At 40.6% G+C, this 25,918-nt stretch overlaps 1 protein-coding gene across 1 annotated transcript; it reads right to left on the bottom strand.

Annotated features, from left to right (window-relative positions):
* Positions 1-1,407: 1,407 nt before the first annotated feature.
* NUP50 (nucleoporin 50) lies at positions 1,408-14,870 on the bottom strand. The gene is made up of 8 exons (XM_064461218.1): positions 14,537-14,870; positions 11,565-11,643; positions 10,399-10,482; positions 8,151-8,346; positions 6,195-6,857; positions 5,132-5,207; positions 3,942-4,060; positions 1,408-1,788 (listed from the first exon to the last, which is right to left on the bottom strand). The coding sequence occupies exons 2-8, from the start codon at positions 11,631-11,633 to the stop codon at positions 1,586-1,588; spliced, it is 1,410 nt and encodes a 469-aa protein (XP_064317288.1). The 5' UTR covers positions 11,634-11,643; positions 14,537-14,870; the 3' UTR covers positions 1,408-1,585.
* Positions 14,871-25,918: the final 11,048 nt, after the last annotated feature.

The following is a 25,918-nucleotide window of genomic DNA, read 5'->3' as shown; positions in this document are numbered from 1 at the left end:
AGCGATGGCAGCCATCTGTCCCCTCCCAGAGAGCAGCGGGGAGCAGGTAAGATGTGCTGCATCTCATCAAATGGTGCTGCTACTTTTTCCCCACCCACAGGATGCCACTGCTGTGGATTTCCAGGTCCCCTGTGCGAATTGCAGCATGATGCTTTTGCCTTTTTTAAAGAATGGGATTTTCTTCCCCTCTGCCGCGTTGGCCAGAGACAGGTTGGCCTGTTTCTTCCATCCCCCCAGAGCTGGTCACTGAGACAGATCAGAGAGCAGTCTGAGACAATATTAACATCTAGCTCTTGGATAGTTTCCAGAGCTGGAAATGAAGCAGAAAAACGATTATTAGGGAAGGAGTTTCCAGCAAACAAGATTTGAAAACCAAAAGGATTAAATAACCAAACAAGTTCTGATAAAGTTGAGATGGAAGCCGAGAACAGAATGCTGTGCTGCTCTGCTCCACAAATTATTGCCACATGGTTAATTTTAACACAGCTGAAAACGAAGTTATAGATTAACGCAGTGCTCCCTTCTTTTGTGACAGAAACCTTGTCCTAAAGCTGCAAATTACTGCTTCACTCCACGTAATGCAGTGAAGCGCTCTAGTTTTAGCACATGGAGAAAATTAATTGCTGACACACACATTTATGCATGTATTCTTGGTAATGGCCAGAGGCAATATAAAGATCTATAAAAATCCTGAAACTTGTTTGTGAGAAGAGATATCTTCAGAAAAGTATGAGTAGCAGGACAAGTACAACATTTACAACTCTGCCTCTGCTGGGTTTCTTTCAGTTTTAGCCCGAGGGACCAGGGAAGGATCCCTCAGAGGGACCATAATGGAAGTGCAACCCTTTGCCTCCGACTTGTCAGAAGTCAGCGAGTGCCAGCTGCGGTTGTGGTCCAAACAGTCTTCCAGTTGTCTGCTTGTACTATTGCACATCATTAGCTTGTTGCTACAGTAAGAACAGAACTGGCAGTTCTTCTCTAAGAAACGCTACTGCCAACAAGACTACGCAAGCAAAATCTTTTAAATAGCTGGAGCTGCAGTCTCCAAGTCCTGAAAGCACACGAGCCTGCAAGAGTTAAAACACAGTACAATATCTAGTACAGTCGTTGTGGGGGTACGCTGTTGTCACCACCAGTTTGATAAATTAGTCTCACCAGCATATGATGGACCCATTGAAATTAAAAATCTGGAGTCTAGAAACAGTTTCAGCTTCAACATCCTCCCTTCTCAGAACAGGAGGTTGGTGCATTGCACGGCCGTCTGCGAGGAAGCGCCGGTACCGTATTTTTTGTACTGATTTCAGTCCATTTGGTTAAAAAACATGCGCTTTAATTTACATCAGTGTGCTTTATCCAGAAGAGGTCCTGCATTTAGGTATTGAAAAATGAGGGAGCACAGTCCAACACTTGTGTTCTATTAAAGCTTTTATTAGCTAGTTTAGCTTTTCCTCACAGAACTTTTCCAGAATTCCTGTAACAGTTCTTATATCAGAGTAAAGAATTAAGTGTTCAAGTGAAGTTATGGAAGAAAAAAAGAGCAGCAGCAGTTTGGCAATAATTCCTCAAATCGCTAACTGCAACTTATTTAAGCCTCCTTTTTCTCCAGTAAGATTTTGTGCAACTCATCTGCATCCTCACTTGTTTTCACCCTTATTAACATAGTGACAGGAGCAGCTGGATTCTTCTCATCGATCGGTGGATTAGGAACACAAACTATAAGAACATTGTTTTTTCCGGTTCTCGTACACGGCATCTTGGGTGGAATTAGAACATTCAACAGTATGTTTCCTGCATACGAGGAGAAAAAAAACTACAATTAGACATTTTCAGCTTTTACTGCGATAGGGATGTTAGTATACTTTCTAAACAGGGATTTAAGTTGGTGTTTGGAAGGAAGGCAAGTCACAAATGTCACATACTTGTCTTATTCTTCCCTAAGCATCTGCTCGTGGCCACTGTTCTTACAGCTTTCTTTCCTCATTAGGCATGAGGAAATCTCTGAAACTACTGTCTCCTCCTTTTTTAAAGGGAGGAGTCTGAAGAATATCAAATGATGGTAGGGACACGCAGGAAAAAGGGAAGGGGACAAGGGAGAAGCAGCAAAGGAGGACTCGAGTCACAGTCCTTAGTTGATGCTTATGCAAGTTACTCACTCTGACCATCAAGCACAGTTCGTAAGCAGAAGCAAACAGTTAGCTTTAGCACACATACAGACGTGTTAATCTAGAATTGGACAAGCTATGGTAGAATAAGTACTTCGTATCCTCAAACCGTACAACGCATCTGATGTGGTCTACCACCGGGTTACTAACAACAGCTCTACGTCAACTTGTTAAATTACGTAGTGAGTTCAACAGCTTCGGTATTAGTGGTCTATTAAAACAGTTGCAAACAAACTCAAATCTGCTTCCACGGAAGATGCACGCGTTTTGTAAACCTGGTAAATAGTTCAGAACACGGTAGTAGTATTTAGGGAAAAGTCAGTCTTCGCCTTCCTTTGCAGTTCAGTTTTTCAACACAGTGAGATTTTAGGAAAGGATTATAGCACTGTGTGAAGATAGCAAAAAGGAAAGTGCGCATCACTAGGACTGCAGCAGCTTCTAGAAACCAATGCTTGGAAACACCAAGCTGAAACGTCTTAGTGTATGAGCTGAAGAAAAAGGAAAGTTTTCCTAATACATCACCTCAGGTGAAGGTAGAGGGAATGTACATCAACATCATGAAAATTAGCATCAGCTGAGTGAAAATCAAGAACTTGTGTTAAAGAGTAGGTAACCTGGAGAAACCACGTTTTCCTCTGCTCTATTCAACACACTGACATCCCCAAGGGAATGCTGAAAGCACTGACAACTCTGGCCTACATCTGCCTTTGGTTTTACTGTTAAGAACTGCCCTTTGTCTGGCAAACCTTGCCTCCAGCAGAAGTTGTTGATGATTTAGAAGTGACTAATGCAAGAGGCCTGACCTCACCAGCTATTTGAAAAGTGCCCCAGTGAGCCTGCGGAGGCTTCATATAGACTTACCAGCGTGCATTATAAACAGAGTGAGGGGAGATTTACCAATAGCCTACAGCACAGCATGGCTTTAGTCCTCAGGCCTTCTAGAAGCATAATATTTGTTCTGTCTTATGGAAGTTGTCAAGTGCATGTAACCCCACAGGTGAGACTGTTGAAATCAGGTACTGAAGTGTAGCAAAGGTTCTCAATGCTGAATATTGAAACACTGATTTGCAAAGTTGGAGCAGGTAAACACTTTTCAGCCAGAACACTGCACCTTAAAAACTTCAATACATCAAGTCCCCCTAACTTCTAACAGTAAAGAAACAGTTGGGGTTTTTCCTCTTTGATTAGCTGTATCTCAAAAGATGTTCTGAGGAACTATCACACTACCGGTCACTCTAATTCTATAGAGTCAACCTACTGTTTGCAATCCAACTGAAGCTGGCTAAGACAGCTGAACAGCTGGACTTCAGCATGCATTTTAAGAGCAACTCATACAGCAACACCCTGGGTGCCTGATCCATTTAATGCTCCCCTTTGCCCCCCGGTACCACGGCTGTCTGCCCACACAGCCAACTATTTACATATTCAGGATGAGTTGCTGGCAAGTGCCAGTTCACCTGCATCTTACCACAAAACTTGTTCCTCTTTGTTCATCATCCCTGATACACATATACCTCGTTGTGGGTCTTAAGCCACTCAACAAGTCAGGGATGGAATACCCAAACATACACCATATCCTTTTACTTCCTTGCACTGCTTCACGTGCACTATTTTGTAATACTCGTTAGAGGCATCCAATTGCTTGTTCAATACTTGAAATTATTAAAAGAAGTAGAAAGGTTTTCACTAATCATGTCTGTTATGCTGTGTAACCAAAAAACCCCAACGCTTAGCAGGGAATTTCACATTAAGACTCACTACTACAAGAAACTTACTTACCTAAATTGGTATCTGCTCGGACTAGGAGCTGAGTTTTTTCATTTCCTGCCGGTTTTAAGTGTAATGTTCCTACACCTTTTTCTTTAAATTCGTTATCCTTTTTGTAGAACAGTTTGCACCTGTGCAAAAAACCCAGAACAAAATAACTTGTTTGTGCAGATATGTGGAGATTAAATACTAAGATATCTCCCAAATATGCACACGCACATATATGTATACATCTGACTCACAGCAAGCCAATAGTTTAATAATCAGGAGTTGACATGCTGTGAGTAGCATAAATCTTTATTCTTCTTGACCTTGTTTCATGTGCTAACAGATAGTACTTCCAGTTCAGAAAGACGACATTAATTATTTCTTTCAGTATTGAAATGACAAAAGGATTACTTTCAGGGAAAATTAAAATGCACAGCAACTCATACTCAGGGTCTATAAGGAGTAGTAACTCTAAGCTATTGTTTAAAAACACTAATTACAAAACCCTAAGAACTTGCTGTATCACACTGAAGTTCTAATAGGACTTTTATGTAAAATTTCAAAAACGTTTTTACATGAAGCTCTAATAAACTTAATGCCATTCTTCATAAATTAGCATGTACCTTCTCTCAGATAAAGCAAATGACTTTTTGTGGAAGGACAAATTCTGTGCTAAGTGTGAAGCAGACATACAATTACTTGGACTGAATATGCTTTGAAAAACTGCCCCTAGGTGGTCTCACTTTGAACTTAGAAGTACAACTTGTTCAGTCCTTCATACAACAATCAGCATTTTCCAACTGAAGAGTCTTATTTTAGGCTACGCAAATAGCTGAGCACCTGACTGATTTTTCATAAGGATGTACCTTATTTCTGTGGTACAAATCCTACAATTTAGACTTATAAAACCTGAGATGATGTTTCTGTCTTCATTTGTAAAAAAACTCATCACAAGTAAAACACAGACTAGCTATCAGTGCCATGCTCAAGATACACAAGAATTTTAGAAAATATTTTACCCATTTGTGGCTGTAGTTAATTTTCTCACAAGTAGAACTTCACATCCTACATGGCTTTCTAACAAGCTTTATTAATAGGAAGTCAAGAACATAGCCAACATTAATTGTGCACTGCAATGGTGAAGAATAGCAGTAGTTACGAATTTTATTGTCAAAGTTGTAATTCTATTCACTCTGCTACTTAAAGTCACTTACTTCTTTGAGTAGAAAGCATCATCCTCTTTTATTTCATTAACAACGACTTTTGGTGGCTCTTCTTCCTCCTCTTCTCCTTTAAAAAAAAAGTTTTAATATATTCATGTTGTTAGCACATAATCTGGAAGGTATTTTTGGCATTGTAGTAGATCTAGTTTATGCATGCTATATTTGACATATACGTGTGTAGCCTGTCAAGGATTTAAAAGTATTTTAGCAACCGTTGTGGGCTCTGAAGCATCTCCAGCTACAGAAAAGCAGCCTTATTTTCCTTCCATTCAGCCACACCCCTCAAGCAACTTTATGCTCTTCAATTTAAATGGAATTACAATACCCAGTCCCCGCCAAACAAACAAAACCAAAAAATGCAAAGCTTAACCAGTCAAACTTAAGTCAAAACCTTCTCTCAGGGGGAACACAGTTATAATGTTTCAAAGAATAGTCTCCACAAATGGGTCCAATTAAAGCGCAATAAATACTTCCAACAGCCAAGTTTAATTTGGGGGAAGGGTAATCAGTTGCAGGAATGTCAGCCAAGAGACAGTGGCAGGATTAAGCCTTCCCAGTCCCTCAACTGCTAGGATTTCTATCAGCCATCTGCACCCAGCTTAACTAAATCGCAGAGAAAAACTAAAACTGGCAGGTAGGCTGCAGCTTTTTTGGCCTAAGAAAGTTGTATGTAAGAAAGTGGTATGAAATTGTTCCATATCTTATGCATTTTACTGAGGGATCTCTTGAATAAGCCTACTAGGAAAAGCAGCAGGACTGAAATGTCCTGCAGGCTCAAAGATGAATGTACCAGTTGCTTTAAAATTTGTCATTGCAAGTCTTCTATTCAGCTAAAGATTTACATTCTATTACTGACAGTATAAATCTGACAAATACATAGCTTTGGTTAATCATATACTTTCAGATATATTTAAACAGTATGCAGACTGAGATATTTCCAGATTAGTGCTACAGTTTTGTACTTTCAAATTCAAAATCAATTATGTTCAATGTACTCTTAAGTCACATATGTTCACAGCATACCATTAAAATAATCATTTTAAATAGAATTTACCTTTATCGTCGCTATTGCCACTTTCTGCCTGAGCTTCCAATACATTGGTGGATACCGCAGTGACAGACTTAGCCTGGTTTGCATCTTTTCCAAACAAACCTGAATTCCCAGGAGAAAATGAGAAGCTACTAAGCGTTCCTGAACCAAGGGAACCCAAAACGGAACTGTCGACACTCTTGCCAAAATTAAATGAGACTGTTGATGTAGCTCCTAATGAGGGGTCTTTCTTTTCGGATGTAGCTTCAGGTTTTTTGTCCGAGGTATCCTCAGGTTTGTTGTTGCTGAACAAAAAAGTTGATCCTTGCTGTAGCTTTGAATTCCCAAATGTAGAAACAGACTGAGCGCCAGGTGTCTTGTTGCTTTCATTTTCAGAGCCACTATCACTACTGCTTCCATGTTGCTGTTCAATATTTGCTAAATACTTCTCATAGTCTCTAAAGATGGGCGTCAGGTCACAGAGTGGGTTTGTGTTTACATGCTTAACTATCCAGTCACGCACAGAACAGTTTAAAGCTGCTAACTGTTTGTGGTAAACACTGGAGCTACACACTTTACTCTGAGCATAGCCAGATGAGGACGGTTGACTGCCACCATTGGCTTTTGGGCTTGCAGCCTTTTTCTCAGTAAATGCAGTAGTAGTAGGACCATTTGACACTGTGGATCCTATTAGAAGAAAAACATGGTTTAGAACATTTGGTTTTTTTCCCGAAAGCACAGTTCTCATAAAAACTTGAAATATTGAGAACATATAGTTTTTTATCAAATCACTCATTCTTGCTCAGTTAGGTGCCTTGTCTTTTATGACAAGGCCGCGTACCAAATATTGTGGTACGAGTGAACAGACAGTGCTCTGAAACAGACCTATGCTCACTAAGTTTAGACAAGTTAGTTCAAGTAGGTGGAGCACAAAGTTGTATTAGAAAAAAAAATTCCCCCCCCCCAAAATCTCTACAGAGGAACATTAAAAAGTAAATTTTTGTATTTCACCAAAACCCCCAAAATCTTAATTCAAGCTTTACCAAGCTGTAACAGTTATTAAAACAAAACACTCATTTGTCTCTTGCTACTTGTGTTTTAAAAAACTCTGACCACACTAGCCTATGATTTTGCATATTTTTGAGTGGTTTCCATATAAAAAGCTTAATAACCAAATTAAGAAAATCCCCATTAAATATTTAAGTTTCTCCTAATTTAGTTAAGCTCACTGAAATCTAAGTTACTATAAACTTCAAACTCCGCCATTTCTATTCTGTGGCATGCTGACTAAAACACTGACTGGCATGGTTAACGCTTCTGCATCTCCAACACAAAGGGATAGAACTAATATTCTTCAGGGACTACCAAAGCATGAGATTACAGTTAGATTTGCCAAAATATTTCACGGGTCTTAAAATATAGGTAAAAATGTAAGAGAGAAAATTCTAGTATGACTGTTTGCAATACAAGATGTACAGGGGAAAAGAAGTTAAGACTTTAGCTATGCAGCATATCTTTACCAAGAACTGCAAAAAATACAGAAAAAAGACCTTCCCAAAATAAAACAAACAAAAAAATCACACAAAGAAACAGCAGTCATACTAAACGGACATTTTCCATTAGCTTTTTTTTTTATTAAATAATTGTCCCTACTATCTGAATTTAACTGGAACATGTTATCAGCTATTTTATACTATTCAGAGTGTCTTATGCCAATGTCTTCTATTCTGCCTATAAAGCTTTTACCTCCAGTACTAAATCAAATATGAATTTAGTTTCCACCTCTTCAAACTGAGTGCATTTGATAACTTGTCCCTCCAGCAGTCTAAAATCTTTTTAAGAAATCTTACAAAGAGGAATAAAGTCTCAAAACCTTAAAACAGAACTACAGGGTTATTTGAATTTGTTCTTTCACTATGAAAATACACCTACAGATTTTATGGCTGAATTTGTTGATATGTATGCTTATTTAAAACTTACCAAATGCTGATTGTGTTTCAGAGGTGGTCTTTAAACTGCTGAAAGAAGGAGTGCTAGAGACACTGCTGCTTCCATTAGACAGCCCTTCTAAAGGCTTTATTCCCGCACCATTACCAAATCCACTGAAGCCACCTCCTCCTTTTCCAGTGGGCAATATAAAGCCTTTAAACCCTTTAAAAGCTCCTCCACTTTCAGACTGAGGAAAAAAAAAAAAAAAAAAAAAAGAAGGGGGAAAAAAGATAAAAGACAATCAGTTACGGAAATCTCCACAAAAAGCCCATCCCCACGTAATATTCCATTTACTTTACCCTGGTTCAGTGTGTCACTTCATGCATTATTCTAAGTCAGCTATGTAAACAAAGTTAATAGCTTCCTTATGACACATCTGAGTCATCTAAAAGTAGTAGCAGTATGTTTGGTATGAAAATAAACTAGATCTAGGAAGTGGCTACGTAAAAGTTGTTCAGAGCAGCGGATGTGTTTGTCTACCTATTTAGACATTCATAGCATCTTGTCTTCTTTAAGTAATTACACAGCAATATATAATTGCAGGCTTATTTTCAGCAACTTCGTGCATTTACAACCACAGTTAAGAGGCCGGCACCTCAAGCCGCTCATCAAAACGGCATACGTTGTAGTCACCTAAGGAATGTTTAAGTGATTTACCCAAAATATCCCAAGGTGACTGATAGGTGAAGCAAAGATAGACTGTACTTGATAACATAATATGTACGCTTTTCATTACCTAGTCCTGAAGTTATGTTATTTTATGGTGTGGTTTCTTACATATTTTTAAAAGACATAGTGTAATTAACATGCAAATAGGCACTGCCACTTTTAGCTACTACATGTCATGTCTTTTGGGGTAATGGGCACTTACTGCTGGAAGTGGACTTTCAAGGTCTCTGGAAAGCCATCAGAGGGAAGGGAGAATTGCTTCTGAGTTTCACTGGCTTTTGCCACTGAAGGAACAGCAATACTTTACCAATTGTAGGTTCTATTCCAGAATCTGGCCTTGTGGGTACGGGCTCTTATTGTTTCCCTTTGTGCTTTACCTTTTCCAGTTCAGTCCTCTGTTTCCCATTTCTAGGTCGCTATTTTTATTCTGTCTCTCTTTGATCAACCCCATCTACCTCTCTCTCTGGATACCCAAGTTAAACTGCAGTCTTTTTCTTTGGAGCATTCTGCTTGCTCCATTTAGGAACACCAATAAATTTCAAGTTTACCTTTTTTAAATATTTCACAGGTTTCTTATGCAGCCTCAGCTGTCCTGCCATCTCTTCTGCTTTTAGATTTTGCCCAGCCTATCCTAGCTCTTCTTCCAACTTTGATCTCTAACAGCTGACTCCCAGCTTCCTCACTATTTCTTCTGCAATCATCTGGTCCCCTTTCTCTACTATAGGCTGAAGTGGGATAGCACAGCTTCCTCATTTACATTGCTTGGACAGCAGAAGGAAAATCAAAAGCACAGGACAAAACACTCCAGCCCCTAGTTGTGCCTAATCCCATTCAATCCAAAAGCAATTTGAGTGATAGTTAAAGCTACTGTCCTATTTCTAACGTGGCACATGCCCCACGGAAAGAATGTTTCATAGAAAGATATATTCGGCAAAGCATCTGTCAGGGATTTGTGAAAGGACCACAGTTCGGTTGGACTGGGTTAATGCTTTCACAGGGACTAAACCTGAAACAAAGGCCAACTTCCTTTCAGTTTTCAGTCTGCTACTGCAAAGAGTAGGTGGCACTGAAGCTCTTCAGGGGGAAGAAAAAAGCAGCAGCATTCTTAACAAAAGACATCTTTTTCATTCTCAGATCAGCCTAAAATTTTGGCTTTTACTTATTTAGTGTCTGCCTGAGACACCCCCCAGCCCTTGGTATGGGTAACTAGTAACTTTTGATTTCCAGGCTTCCATCTCTGCAAAGAATGAAACTGAAGCAGTTCAAATGCTATTTTACCCATCTGTAGAAGATACTGTGCCTGAAACACTCTGCTTTTATACTTCCAAAATACATACCTCTCTTCCCCAATCAATACTAGTATTACCCATTTTTCGTTCTAACCTTATTCTTCCTGTGGAACAGTAGGCAAAAATTAATTTGCACGTATGAGCTGACTAGTTGCATACACCTTCTAAGTGATAGCTTTATACAGTATTGTTACAAGCCCAAATAAATAAAAACCTCAGCTTGGATGTCATATTTTGCAAATGAGTCAAACTGCAACACTAACGCTCAGCAATTACGTTACCTCTGATCCAACATTTCGGCGCTTGGCTTTTTTAATAGCTCTGTTCTTCAGGACTTCTTCACTAGCTACTGAGAACGTCCCCACCTTTAAGAAAAAATTATGGAGCCATTAGTGACATTCTTGGAATGCATAAAGCCACCATATTCTGAAAAGATGGCTGAGATCAGCTTTTGAACACAACCTTAACACTTCTCCCTAACAAATAAGAAATAAATAAAAAAAAAAAACCACACACCAGAAAAATATAGGACTGTGATTAGCTTACCAGTTACTTGGACTTTCAAAACTCTGTCTTCCTTGTTCTGCATTACATTTGTCTTTATGCAATCTCAATTTTATTATGACAAATAATTCAAATAATTTTTTTTATTGCACTGTTACAAACCATCTTCAGTTTTGAGAAGGTGTATTGAGACATAGGCTGTAAGTCCATCTCCTGCAGTCTGCTGTAGTTCAAATATTAGCAAAGGCAGCTAATGACTAATTACTACTCTAATAAATGAGGAAGTTAAGCTTTCTTATATGCAAACTTCTGGAAGAGTACTGTCAAGTTTTCTTTCTCACATTTGATGGGCTTAAACATTTAACACTTTTCGTAGCACAGAAGCTAGCGCGGTTTGACAGAGATAATACATGAGCCGTAAGTAAGCATGAGACACTAAACATGACAATCTCTTTTTACAGTCAGATGAAATGTATCATTTGACTGTTTGCTTAATTATTCTGGCTGTGTAGGGACCTCCAGCCAAGCACTGCAAATGAACATATTTCTGAAATAAACTATTACTGACCTTTAAAGAAAAAAGACATAAGATATGGAGAAAAATTATCTGAAGAAATCAAAACCACTTTTCTTGTGAACTCAATATAATATCCATCACATTTGAAGAGTTCAAAAGCATTATGCATTTTAACAAGCCTGGGGCTCTCTTTAGAAATGTAAAGTTCCTTTCCCCTGAGCTCCTGATGTAATTTTAACTGTTAAAGGCTGCTTTGCCATACAGTCTGCATATATTGGAAGCTTTATTTTAAAAAGAAAAAAACTTCTATAAAATTTTCTTTAACTGATACACTTTTAACCAATTTTACTGTAGGTTTCACCCACAAGATAAATAGCTCATGTAAATACCCCACTACCAGTGGGGGGAATCTAATGAATATCTTACCTCCTCAGCTTCATCCTCCTGATCCCAGTTTCTGTCAGTCAGTTCCTTCTCTGCAATTCTCTTTGCCATTTTTCCACACCTGTGTGGGGAAAACAAAAATGCATAGAATCAATTGCACAGAAATTAAATTCTAAGCAACAGTGATCTTCCATTTGTATTACTTAGAACAAATAATGGGAATCAGAGTTCATATAGAAGTAGGTGAAACTGGAATGACAGTTGAAAACCAAGCGTTTCTAACTGTTGTGGCAACAACAATCAACAGCACTTGAGATTGAAGCTGTGGCAATAAGCCACAAATCTTAAATTTAACTAATGATCGAAACACGCAGTTCTATTATGGGATAAGTTTTCTTTAGTAGCAATGCTGGCTAGAGAAACTTCTTTCAGTCCCATAACCCATATACCTGATCACCTCTTATTCTGAAGGGCTTAAAAAAAAAAAGATCTGGTTGAAACCTTCCATATTCCACTCCATCTTGCCTCAGGTTATCCATATAAGCAGGAAGAGTAAAGTTAAGTAATACTTTCTTAAAAAAAAAAACAAACCAGAATCTGTAAAATAATAGTAATTAGAAATTTGAAAAATTCTATGACAAATGAATGAGGTTATTTTTCCTCCAAAGGACATATAAAGCAGATCATGGATTTTAGAGCAATTACTCTAAGCAGCCAATCATCATTTGGCTAGTTATCTCTGCAATGTAAAAGAAATCAACTTTGGAGAAGAAATGTCTGTAATAGTTCTAACTTCTGATTTCCATTTTACTAAAGTACAGTTTATCAGCTGCGTACGAAAACAAAGAATTAATCCAGCTATGATATTTTATATCTGAAAGACTTGGTAAGCAATCACATTACTCAAATTTTATATGAAAGAAAGTTTTTTACTAACTATTAAAACTTTTCAAAGAAAAGGTGTAGTATTTTAGCAATTTAAGTCTCAAGCCAGTACAAAAATTAAAACTCTTCAAAAAACACTCAAGTTTCTGATTAAGACCTGACCAGATTAAAAAAAAGATTTCCACAAATAGTTGAATTTCAGAGCTGAAAACGATAACAATACATTGTTACAGAACATCTTGTTTAGCCGATGAAGTATTTTTAAACATAACAGTAAATCCAGCTGCACAGCAGTCTTACAGAGATTACACGTCAAAGCCATGCATTTTGGTCTGACACACTTCACAAATAGGGTCAAGTTATTAGCATCTTTTGGAGTACAGCAATAAAAGATTGTTTTGTGTAAACACTTTAAACCACCCTAATCCACACCATCCTAAAAGCAGAGGTCCCACCATGCCCTACTTGATTCTCCACAGACTGGAGAACTATTTAAATTTAACCCACAGGAAAAGAAAAACAAACAAACCACCAAACCCAAAACCTTTTTATAAAGTCACATTGGCTCCCCAGTCCAGTTTCCCACAAGGGTATATGAACACTTGCAACCAGAGGAAGACAAGATTGCATCTGTTTGGCAGCAGCCAGAGCTCAAAGGCCAGTAAGACCTAGAATTACACCACTGAATTCCACGGAAGATCAAATTACCACTCTTAACCCAGCCACTGAAGCGTGACAAGCAGGATATCAACTAGAAAGCTTTTTCTCCACTAATAGAAGAGAGGTAATCCTGCTGGCCTTGGCTTCAGGTTCTTTGCACCTTCCCGCGTTTACGTTATTTCTCTACAACGCTGAAAACAGGAGCAGACAACAGAATCTAAGATACAAGAAGACAGGAACAAGAGAACTTCTAACCTGTGAAACAAGAAGCAACACAAAATCACCTCTATCTGATATTCACAACCTTCAAGAGGTTTTTGTACCAAATGGTCTAAACAGGTTGCGATGGGAGTATTTTGAAAAGCAGCTCTTTTTATTTAAAAACAAACAACCAACCCACAATATAGATGTTTTGTTGAGCTACTAAAATCTACCTAGTAACTACAGCTGCCCTATTTAACGTAGCATTTTGAGAACAAGGCTTACTTTTAACATTCGCATTCCACAGCATCACCTATCTACCACAAGGCTACAGAACTTGCACTACTGAAGGGCCCAACCTAAAACCAGCCGGCAGAAGTCACCGGTATCCCGTCACTACCGGCGAGACTCGAGGCGTGCGGCGAGGCACGCCGAGCGCCGCAGGCACTTCTCAGCCCGGAGCCCTGCGACGGAGCAGGAATCGCCTGCGGCGTTCCGGGGCGCGCAGCGGCGGCGGAAGCCAGGCTGCCGCCCGGCAGCTGACCCGCGTTTCTCCTTTCCTGAAATGATCTCCGGTTTCGGCGCAGGCTCTTTCGGTTTAACACACGAAGTCCCGCTTCCTTCCTTTCCAAAGGCCTACCTGCAGTCCCCTGTAACGTCTGAAGTTCCTCGCTCCCGCCCCACGCAATGACAGGATAACCCCGCGTTTTTTAAGATAACTGGATGTATTTCTGCCCCCCTACCCCGGTGCGGCTCGCCAAAACGCCATCCCCACCCCCCCCCCGGGAACCAGGCCCCACGGAGCCGGGAGGCTCAAGGGTGACCTCCCCCCATGCTCGGCACCCCTCCGCCTTGCGCTCCGCCTGCCTGAGGCCCGCGGGTGGCACTTGCAGCCGGACCATCCCTCCCCCTCACCCCCGTTGGGCCTCCACGCGCCCTCCTGAGGGAAGGCGCTGCCAGCAGCCGGCCCGCTCCCAGGGCCGGGGAGGAAGGGGGCTGAGGGGAGCCCCCCGCCCGCCCGCCGCAGGAGGCGCACGGGGCCAGGCGCCCCGGGGGAAGGCATCGACTCGCCGGGAAGGCGGCCGATCTCCCTCCGGGCCGCCGTCGCGCCCACTCGTGCGCCCTAAGCACCCCAGGGGACCTCAGCCCTCCCCCGCGGCGTGTCCTGTCCGCCCCCCCCCCCCGCCCGCCTAACAGGCACCAGGACGGGCGATGCCGGGAACGGCGGCAGGGGGAGAGCGGTGAGGGAGTGGGGTGGTGGCACTTACCCCCACGGGGCGTCCCCCGACGGGCGGGGGCCGGCGGGGCCGGGAGAGCAGCTCTTCCCCCGCAGTGCCGGGCTGCGGGGCCGGGGCTGCGGCTGCGGCGGGCGGGAGGCGGAGTCTGCTGACAGGCTGCCCGGGCCCGCGGCCCGCTCACCATCCCCCAGCCAGGCCCTCCTCGCTACTCCCTCCGCAGCCAGCCACCGCTTCACCCACCGTCAGGCCGCCGCCATTTCGTCTCTCCTGAGCACCGGGGAAGAAATTGTTTTAAAAAAAGGGAAAAAACTCCCCGGGGCCGGCCTCATCGCGCATGCGCCGGCGCTGCGGCGGGGACGTGGGGAGGAAGGGGTGGAGCCGGCGACGGCCCCGCCGCCGGCCTCTAGGGCGCGAATCACGTGCCTGCCGCAGGCCAATGCGGGCTCATCTTGCCAACAGCGGACAGGGCCGCGCATGCTCCTTCCTGGAGGTATAGGTCTCGCGCCAGCCGTTCGAATTTTCCTCACGTGGTCGGCGCCTCCTTTCTCCTCCCTCCCACCCGCCCTTCCGGCGCGGGTAGGTGGGAGGAGGGGAGGTAACGGCCTCTGCTGTAGTTACAGTGATACCTAGTCTTTAGGTGGTAGCCTGCAGCTGAGATGGGGTGCTGCCCTTGCAGCCTAAAACAACTTGACCTAAATAATATAAAAAAAACCAGACAAGGTAAGAAATTAGTTTCATAGTGAACTGGCTCTTCTAAAGCATATAAATTAATTAAATGGCATGAAAGACACAGGAAAAAACTCTTTAGTCGTAGGCAAGAGGCACTGTTGTTTATCATATCTGGGACCCTAATGTTGCCCAAAAAACTTGGGCCCACTACCCCGTGTGCATCGCCCAATTTACCCACAGAGTCGAGGTGTTTATTGCATAAACGCCCAAGTGCAGGTGGCGGGTACAAACCAGCACACGCTTGGTGGAAACTAACAGTTGTTTATACACAGGATATTAACACATTTAATCATCTAACACATATTCATTGTTATTCTGGTAAATGCATGGTTAAAACTCTTCGCCTACTATTAAATAACTACGCATGGCCACTATGATTTTTGAGGCCTTTATTTCCTTAACCTTTTGGGTCGGCAGGTTTCCTGAGTGGGTGGTCTTTGAGTCCTGGTCTCCGCCTGCTGGAATTACCTTTCCCCTGGTTTCACTCAAATTTGGCAACACTAAGCAGTCCTTCACGGGCCGTTAACGAAGCAGACTCTCATTCACTTTTGGGGCTTTTGTTCTGAGACAGAGAGACCAGGTTTCACAATGCCATAGTATTGTTAGGGTATGGTGAGCTAAGTTAATCTTTATCGATATCACCAAAACTCAAGAGTCTTGAGGCACAGACCCACTCCCCAGTTCTGTCACCTAGTTTTAACCTTCAAACAATCTATCTTTGCCACATGTTTTTCTTCCTTATAAAATGTATAAATATTTTGAATGATTTTCAGGTAATAATTTGGAAAACCTATTTTACCTGCCCTCCTGGGATTTCAGATACACTGTTTTAAAATGTCTCACTGCATAATGATGGCATAAACCAGCGTTAATGCCTTGAATTTAAAATTAAATATTTCCTAACTATCACTTACTGTCAAAAGTAGGACTACACTGATAAATATTTAACTGGCACTCAGCTGTTTAAGAACCAATTTATGTTTAGATCCCATCAGTGACTCCATGTGTTTTTAATATTCCCTTTAATATAGGAATGCAAAAAAGATTCTCTTTAAGCCTTTTGTTGCATTGTGTATCTGACAGCCCTGTTGAAAAGTTCTACTCTTTTGCTTAAAAAATAAAAACCCTGAACCATTCCTTTTACCTGTGCTAAACATCCCACCTGTACTTGCTCTCCTCCAGGTTCCTAATAGTTTAAGGTTATCCTTTCCCAGAGTTGGGTGCATTTTAGTTTGCCCCTATGTAGTTGTAGTAACAGTCAGAGATGCAGTCTTTAAAGATAATTTCTAAAATAATCGCTTGCTCTATTAGCACAAACAGTGCTGAAGGCTCTGTTACTAACAAACACCGAGACCCTATCGTCCAGTCGTACCAGAAGATTTATAGTTTTTCAGACCCATGTTCCTGGACTTCTCTCTCTAAGCTATGGAGGTCTCTCCCTGAATTTCGTGGTGTTTGGCATGTTTTAGCCCTAAAATCTCAAAAGTTGCTTCCTTCTGCGGGCAAGCTCTCTTGAGTTCAAATTTAGTGAGCTGCTTTTCCTCTGTAATTTTTAAAGAGTGCCTTGGTGCTGGTATTTCCCGTTTGCTTTCCACTCAGCCCCTTTGAAATGTGGTAAGAACCTCCTTCATTCTGGCTGTAACTACTGCTGTGTTCAGCCCGTCTAACCTCTGCGATTGCAGAGGGCTGTTAATAGCTTCTCTGTTTGTACCCCTCCGAGCATCCTTACACTCTGAACAGAAGTTAGTTCTTTGAGGCCAGGGCAGATAGCAGTACAACAATGAGTAGGTAACCCCAGTCAAGCAGGATTTGCATAAAAATGCAGAAGCGTTCCATGTTCTCCCCATGGGTTCTGGATCAGATGGCCAATTCTTATCCCTCCCAAAGAATACACGCTTTTTAATTGTCTTTGCTAGTAGCTGTGTCGAGGCCCAGTGTATTACAAAGCAAGGGTGTCTGTGGGTGAGGTCAGTACTCACTGTACCAGATATTTTGGGTTATCTGTGCTCAAAAATGCTGAGATGGGAGCAAAACTGCACGGAAAGAGAAAATAAAGTGGTCAGTGAAGCAAAGTTGTATGCCTGCAAACTCCAGCAGGCAGGCATGGCTGCAGAAACATGAAAGCAAAGAGACTCAGGCATTTGGAGAATTCTGCAGTTTTAACTAGAGTTCATCTGTCTTGTCCTCACCGGGTCACATTTTTCCCCCCCATTCCTTCTTTCGTATTCTCTTCAGCCTAGTTTCCTTCAACTCGTGTCCCTCTACCTTTTCCTATGCCATGCCCCCATATAGTCACTGTTGACTTCCCCCCGCCCCCAATTGTCTCATTCTCTCCCTTCACGTACAACCGTGATGCTGTGATGCTTTTCCACTATTCCTTTGTTTTATAACCCATTTCTCTATCCTGTGCTCTTCTGAAGCACACTGCTTGCAAAACTTTGTAGGGTTAATATTCTGGTTTGAGCACTGCCTGCCACACAGAGGAGCCCCATTCTTGGTTGGGTTTCAAAGACAAACGTACAAGTGACTAAAAAGAGAACGCTGCAAAGTAGAATTTAAAGAGGTTTAGTTAAAAAAAAAAAAGTTTTTGAAGGTGTTTTATTGAGGTCTTTATGATGGTCACAGTAGAACAGGATGATCTTATTTTTATGTCATCCTATAATATAAAAACAGAGATCAACTTGGTAAAATATTACAGTCAGTCAGTGTCGAAAACTTAGAAATCAGTTGTTCAGGTGAAGTGCAGTTGGCCACTGGAAATCCCGTCTGGTGGAAGGCAGTGACTTAGCTGACGCAACTGAAAAAAGTTTTAAGAATGAGCACATAACTTCATAAAACGCAGAAAGAAAATGAAAAGAGTATCACCTCAGAAACCAAAGGAACAGGCCCTCCGTAACCACAAAGTGTGGAATAACTGGTACATCAGAAGCAGGCTGGGGGGACCTGGGGGTTTATAGCAGACACCACAAGCACCATTTCACAATGTTCTAAGAGGAATTAAGGCTTGGAAGTTTACTAATGAGTAGAGTCAAATAATTACAAGCCCTCAGGTGAAATACTTTGTCCAGATATGGGCACTAAACTTTCAGATGGACGCAAAATATCCACATGCAATCATAGAAGATTATAACAGTGAAGAATGGATGATCAATGAAGTAAAGACAAAATAATTGTGTTTGATGAAGGGAAGTGAAAATCTGGGGAGTAAAGGATGATTTGTCCTCCAATATGTGGCAGGTTGTTAGAAAAATAATAAAACCTCCTTTATGTCAATTGAAGGGATGAGTAAGTGGTAACAGACTTTATTTATAGCCAGGAAAAGTAGAACTTGACATAAGAACTTCTGTAGGAACAATTAAGTGTTGTTATAGGCTACCAAGGAAAAATTGCTAGATATTCAACATTTAACTTTTAATTACAGGTTAATGACAAATATCTTTCAGTTACATTTTGTATAATTTCTGGAGGTCTTGTCCAGCATTATCCTTCTCTTTTATTCAGTTAAGGAGTACTTTGAAAAATTTCAAGGTGCTGTGAGGATACACAGGTACACCTCCAGGCCAATCTGGCTGCAAAGCAAAATAATGTGTGTGACAACATAACTGTCAGAAGCAAAACGTTTATGCAAGCTTAAAATGAACAAACTTGCACCAAAATGTTTCAACTTCTGTTTGGGAAAGGACATACTGATTGAGAAAGAGATGAGAACATACAGCATTTTCATACAAAATAGCAAATTTCTAAGGACAACCCCCACGTGATTTATGCAAATAGTAGCTTTATTGCTGTATTGTCTTCCTGCTTGCTTCTGGTTTTCTGTTCATTTTCTTCCAGCACGCTGTCAAAATACTGTACTTCATGTTCTCTGAGTCAGGGACGTGTACGGCTTATTTACACGTGCAGTTTCACAGTGACATTCACAGCACTTCTTAAATAGATACATACATTATCAGTTTAGATTATAAAGTGTTTAGGATAGACACTATTTTTCTTAGTTTTGTGCAGCACCCAGCACATTGGAATCCAGACAGAGGAAGTATTCATGTCTGCATAATAAATGCAAATAAGAGTATTCACAAGAGAGATATTCTCCGCCATGCATACTCTTTAGGGCAGCTTTCTAGTAGTTAGTACAGCGCTATATAGGATGCCATTTTCTCAGAACGAGTTATGCTACAGGTTGAAGTTAGCCTTACTGAACTTGTATGCTTTAAAGGTTGGAGCATAAATTGGAGCTGAAGTAAACTGGGAAAAAAAGAGCTGATATTTTGGCAGAGTTGTTTTAAATGTGTGCTTTTCTATTCCTGTAAATCAGACATTTTGATAACATTTTCAGGAATAGTTTTGTGCAAGTCTCTTCCTGGGTCCCAACTTCTGATAACCTGTGTGTTTAAAAACTGACAGAGGTAGTGGCCTCGCCCAAAAGAAGACTCTTGATGTCTCTAGTCAGCTTTTAAACATTCATTTATGAATACATTTTACCTGGTTTATATACTCACTGTTTAGTACAGTATAATAGACAATTACATAAAAATACAAAGCTATCTATTTCTAAATAACTTTTATTGTAGATTGAGCCATCTCTGCTTTATGCAACTTCACTGTTGTTACAGTTCATGAAAGTTATGTACTATTTTCCTCATTGCTTTCTTGTACCAAGTCTTGAAGTGTTACCGCCTGATGTGTAATGCATTTTTCATTGGATGCAATAGCACCGAATTTAGGTGTTGAGTCTGCAGTGCTAACATGCGTGAGCAGTCTTAAACTCAGTAGGCCTGTTCAAAGGCGGGAGTGTTAAAGAGGCTCAGGGTCTTACTTCGAGAGAAGCAAGCTCTGTATTTCTTATTCGCGTAGTCCACTATGTCCAGATGAATGTCTGCTAAAGTCAGACCTCATTGTAAACTGTCTATACATGTGTATAGAGTTTACTTAAGCTTTTAAGTAAAAGTTAAAATTAAAAGCTTAAGTACTTAATCCTTTTTTTTTTTTTTTAATACCACTGATACTGGCAGTATCCTTTTTAGGCCCTAGCACCACATCTGTTTATATGCTGCTTCTGGGAAGTAAAGAATGAAGAAAAATAAGCCTATTGGGTTTGATCATGACTTGTTTAGTCTTACAACTCTCTACAATAATCGTGTTAAAACTTAGTATAAGTAGACTGGATTCAAGAAATTATACACTTTTGAGAAAAGAGTTAAGCGTGTCAGAGACCTTGCAAACCTTTACGTAGTAAACAAAGCCACTTGATTTTCATGGGAAAGCAGACCTGTGTGTCAGTTTGTAGAACTGGCCCAGGACTCCCCCCTAGTACAGTGAAAGAGTGAGAGATATCAGTATCATCCTGGTTGGATGTAAGCCAGAGATGACTCCTATGCTTTTGTAATGACTGGTTATTTTCCAGCATGAGAAACCAAAGTACAGTACATGAAAATACTTTCTGCTGGCCGTGGGAGCTGAATTTTCACATCAGCATCAGGCGTCACTGATGTTTGCAATCCGTAAGTCCATGCAGTTCTCTTGTGATCAGAATATCCCATTAGAACAGCTTCAAAATCCTTCCCTTTCATTATTGCAACAGTCTTAAGACCAGACTCTACCTTCAGCGTAGCCCCTCAGGGGCAACTCAGCACTGCCAGACAGAGATTGCATCCGATCACTCTCTGGCAGGTAGGAGCTGGCACCAGTCTCCTGGTGAGCAGAAAGCGAGAGAAGGGGTGTTTGGGGGGTGCCTGCACTCCAGCCAACCTTGGCTGCCAGCTGGCCCACCAGGTCCCTCTGCCAGCTGGCACAAGCAAGAGCAACCCCATGACTTGCACGTGCACTGCAGACTTGGGGAACCATAACCTGCCCATAGCAGATTTTGGCACAGGAGAAATTATGGCCCATGAAGTGTTTGAACTAAGTAATCAAAAAGCATGAGTAGGCAGATGCAGTCTTAGTGATGCAAGAAAACTTCCCTGGAGAGTTTGTTTGGGAAACATTCAGACTGGCTCCAGTTAAAACACCAACTCCAAACATGCACCAGAGAAATATGGATTCACTCCAAGGCTTGCAGTTGAGCTCTTTGTTCAGCAGGTTAAGCCAAGCCTCTGATTTGTAGTTACTTTAGAGCTGTATGAAAGTGTGAGCCAGGTTTCAATAGAAAGGCTTGTTGTTCAAATCCCATTCTAGAGAATGCTGAATAGTGTCTTGTTCCAGCAGCAAAAATAATCATCAGAAATAACCGTATGAGACAAGAAGAAAGTCACCCAGAGACAGGGGTTTGCGTCCAATTCTGTCTCCAGCCTGAATGCTGAAAACAAAGATTGTAATTTTATCTCAGTAGGGGGCAGAGAACACATAGAGAGGAACTGAAAGATGAATCCAGCGTTGCCCTCGCAAGACATATTCGATTTAAATTGAAAAGGTCACTGCCCACATGACTGCATCACCCACCATGCCAGGTCCATTGAAGATATGAGGCTTTGACAGGTCATCTGTTTTCACCAAGGGTGAGGCATTTCAGGTGTAGTTTGCTGAAAAAAAGCCAAGAAGTCAAATACAGATATCTTGCTGAAATGTAATGAATGGGAGAAAAAAAAATTTTTCTTTTAAATATATTTTTTATTAAAGTAGATAAACATTTTCTCCACTGTTTACACATTTTATTATTCCAGACATGTCGCTTTTTAAATTGCTTTACCTGTCAACTCTTATTCATTGTAACTAAAGCACTCAGAGTGCTTAAGTAAAGGTCCATTTATAAAGTGTTCTTTCAATAAGGAGTTTTCTGGGTCACTCACTCAGATTCTAGGCACTTCTTCATTCTGTTTTTTATGCTTGTGTAGTTGGACATTGTTGCCTCAGGTTTCTGAGGAATTCCTAGTAAGTGTTTTAATTGGAAATGTGTCTGTTATGTTGTATAAGAACTTCTGATCTACGCCATGCAAAAGACCTGATGGTTTGGAAATATTCAGCACTGTGTGATAATACAGGCGTTAGCACCTGCATTTCTATTGGCAGGTAACAAACTCAGTATTGATCCAGGGTTAGAGTGTTGCAGATTTTCTTCTTGCGCTGTTTACCTGATCAACTGTTAAAACCCCAAGTTCCTCAAAATAGCTATCTATAAAAAGGCTTTGTTTTCTTGACTCTTTCTTTCTAGTCCAAAAATTAGGAAAGAGGGAATTAAAGGAATATCTCCCAGCAGGGAATTGGCTTTCCTAAAATGTCACCACAATCTCTTAATTAACCCCTCAGAATACCATGTTGTCTCTTGGTCCTCAGTGAGAAAAATATGAGTAGTAATGAAATGAAGTTTATACTGCTCCTAAATAACAAAAATCACAATCACAAAGTCAGGAGTCATCTGAGATCTTTTACAAAAGCCGCATTTCAAAACATTGACTGAGAAATTTGAACGTCGATGAAAAGAATGAGAATTAAATGTAATTCTTAGAAAATGATTCATGTTAAATTGAAAAATAGACTGTACTTACAGAAGTATATCCAAACCTTTTCCATTAATATAGCTAAGAAATGGGAAAATTTCTTCTAGTGGTCTGTAAGATGTGTTGACTCCAGTTGTTAGTCTTGATTCCCTATTAATTTATGTAAAGTTAGGCCTGAAACCTCTTTCCTATTTTTTCAAATTAATATTTTTGCAGTTCTGCTTAAACCAAGGTGTCTCAAACACAGCTGTTCTCCCCAGTGAGGAAAATGCTCGAGAATGTATGAGAACTCACCTTTTTTACAATACTCTTGGAGGGAATGAGCACAACTATCATTCCTGTGGTCTCCTGATAGGATTGTCCCTGCTATAAACTATTTCTAATGTGCTGTGCTCATCCAGTGCTACCAAGTACCAAAGATGCCTGTCGAGGCTAGTTAGCAAATTTATATCAGTTTCTAAGGGATGATGTGTCATCACTGTGCATCAAAGAGCTCTGGAAGACATAACACCCATTTCCCTGAAGAGGTAGAGCTTTACAATATCTTAAAGAGGGCCAGTACAGTAAGGGAGCTATGTGAATTATTAATAGTTCCTTCCCTAAAATATTCTAAAAATTAAAATTTCATATTGACTGGAAACATTTTTTGCATTTTTTTTGTGAAGAAATGCAAAAAATGCAAACAATTGAGGACCAGTTGACATGCTTTGTCCAAAATTAAATTAAACATTGCCATTCTTTTTTTTTTTTTGTGAGCTTTAATAATTCTTTTTAAAAATTGGGGGAAGGGAAGGGAAGGGGGTAGGATTTCTCTGCACTTTTCTCTATATGGCAGGGGGAAAATTTCAGTAAAATATTCCTCAACTAATATACAATGACTTAATTCTAGATAATGGATTTGTCCAAAGAAGACACAGGTAACCAGTTCAAAGTCAAAATTCGAAGTCAGGGGTTCAGTTTGGTTTCTGCTACCTCATTTAGAAAAACGCCTATAAAAGGAGATTTCTTTGATGCCATTTTCAAGATTCTTCTATATGTTATTAGCACTCTATCATCATTGTAATAGTAATTACTTACTTCAAAGTGGGGTCATTAGCCCTAATTAATATTTACAAACACACTGGTATTAAGGTGAATCATGTGCTGAAAGAGCAAAATATTTTGTCGTAGTAACATACTCAGCAATCCAAAAGTGCTTACAGCACTCTTCTGCTCAGTCCTAGCTGCAAAATAGGTCAAGACTGTCAATTTTTCTCATTCTCTGACTGTAATGTAAATTCTGCTCTACCAGACTTCAAACAAAAGATTAGTTTGTACCAAGTTTGCAGATCTTTGCAGTAGTTGCTCTCTTAATTTTAAAAATACTAATTACTTGAGATATTTTTCACATGTAAGCTTTTTATCATTTTACAAACAGATGTCATAGTTTTGGCTGCATCTCCAGAAACTTTCAGGAAGCTATCAGGTTTATTAACATTTTCTATATTTATAGAAAACTATTTCTTTATGAATATCGAGTTATGTTATTGATAGTTTGTAGAAATATAGTGCCTAATACTACCCATGGTAAGACTGTGGGCATGTTACAACAGCCTAGCTGTAGAGAAGCATTAGCTCTGCATTTCAGTGTCCAGATGGCCAGAATGTTTGTGTGGGATTTTTTTTTATTGTTGTTGCTGCTTTCCGTCATCTCTGTTGGAAATGTTAGATTTGTTATTCTAAGCCTATAGTCATGTTAGGAAAATGAAATTCCATCTGCTACTGACGGATGGAAGCTGGGGGAAAATCAACAGAAAACCCCACTTGCTAGGCAGCATTTGTTGCCAGTTCTGGGCCAAAAACCTCAAGCCACTGTGCATGAAGGGCTCTGGATGTCTGGTGGTTTTACCTGGTGGACAACAAGGCAGATGCACATTTTATTATGAATGTTCACCTGTTTGTATGACTTTTTTTATGTCCTAGTTCCTAACTACGACACTTCTAAAGGTTTTTGTAAAGTGACAGCAAGCTTACCATTAAACAGACTTTGTATGTTTGTTTAGGTAAAGAGAGCTAAATCAAGAATGGACCTCTCAATACAGAAAGATATCTTAGCTGTCATGGGCCAAACTTCCAAAAGCCTCCAATACTTTGCAATTAGTTTTATAGAAGTTGTTGAATTGTTGATATTTTCCATTAAATATAGCCCTTCTTCCAGAATGCTGGGCGCATAATTTGAGTAGACTCACAACTCTGGGGAGGGAAAATGGCAATGATTCCTTTTGTCCATTTCCCCATTAATATCTTTCATGATGACATTTTTATTTATGTAATATAGCTGGTCTTGTTCCTAGCCCTGCTTTTCCTTAGCCATTCCTTTCCTAACTTCCTTTGGCTACAACAGTCTGTAAGGCTGACTTCCTGAAACTATGTCAAAACTGTTGCTGGTGCATGGCTTTTTGAGCATTCCATACATTTTATAAATCTTCCTGATCTTCAACCGTGTCATGATACCACTGTTAAATTACATATTTGTATGTTAGGTACTATTCTAAATCATTGAAGCCCTCTGTAGAGGGCTTAGGGGTGTTTTAGCACTTGGGCCCCTGAAGGGACTCGGTTATCAGTCTCGCACACCTAGTAAGCACATGTTCGGCAGAGCTTGTACCCTTCTCCTCCTGGATTTCCCAGAATTCTAAACATTTAACATAGCCACCAACAGTCTGACAACCTCTTTTCTTCTTCCACTCTTTCATCTTCTGTGCCATTGTTCCTTGCTACCAACTCTTCTTGCCCTAGCAGGATTCCTGGTGAATCTAAGGACACAGAGGGCCAGCTAATTACTTCTGTGTTCCCTGCATAGGCTGGTATTAATGAAAGGTCACAGGAGGTACGATCTTAAACTTCCTCAACAAGCATATTTCACACCATCCTCAAAAGCAGTTTAGACTGTGGGGCACATACAAATATTGACCAATTGGAGAGGTCCAGACATAATACATTGCATTTCCCTGTTCTTCATACCTAGTCCACATGCGATAAACGGAGGCCCCTCTGGTAGTACAAAGTTATTCTGTCTTCTGCTTTGCTCAGCAAGATGAGGGTCACTTTGCTCCATCCCATGCCATAGGGATTCCACTTGGTTATAAACCTAATTCATGTGGTGATGAACAGATCTGTGGAAATGACTGGTGCTGCTCACGGAGGTTGCCTGTGCCAGAGGAAACTATCTCCCTTGTGGTTGGAATTTCTCTTTCATTGCTGTAAATAT

This window comes from Phalacrocorax carbo, chromosome 1 (genome assembly GCF_963921805.1).
Source record: "Phalacrocorax carbo chromosome 1, bPhaCar2.1, whole genome shotgun sequence".
Lineage (NCBI taxonomy): Eukaryota > Metazoa > Chordata > Aves > Suliformes > Phalacrocoracidae > Phalacrocorax > Phalacrocorax carbo.
The sequence above is the reverse complement of the archived record's forward strand: the minus strand, read 5'-3'. Positions and strand labels throughout refer to the sequence as shown.

What these genes read in the sequence shown, in the direction of transcription:
- NUP50 (XM_064461218.1), bottom strand. Translation starts at nt 11,633, where the DNA reads ATGGCAAAGAGAATTGCAGAGAAGGAACTGACTGACAGAAACTGGGAT. An exon ending in GCCGAAATGTTGGATCAGAG is followed by an intron (nt 8,347 to 10,398) that starts GTAACGTAATTG and finishes TTTTTTCCTCAG; the next exon opens with TCTGAAAGTGGAGGAGCTTT. An exon ending in TGAAACACAATCAGCATTTG is followed by an intron (nt 6,858 to 8,150) that starts GTAAGTTTTAAA and finishes TTCTTCTAATAG; the next exon opens with GATCCACAGTGTCAAATGGT.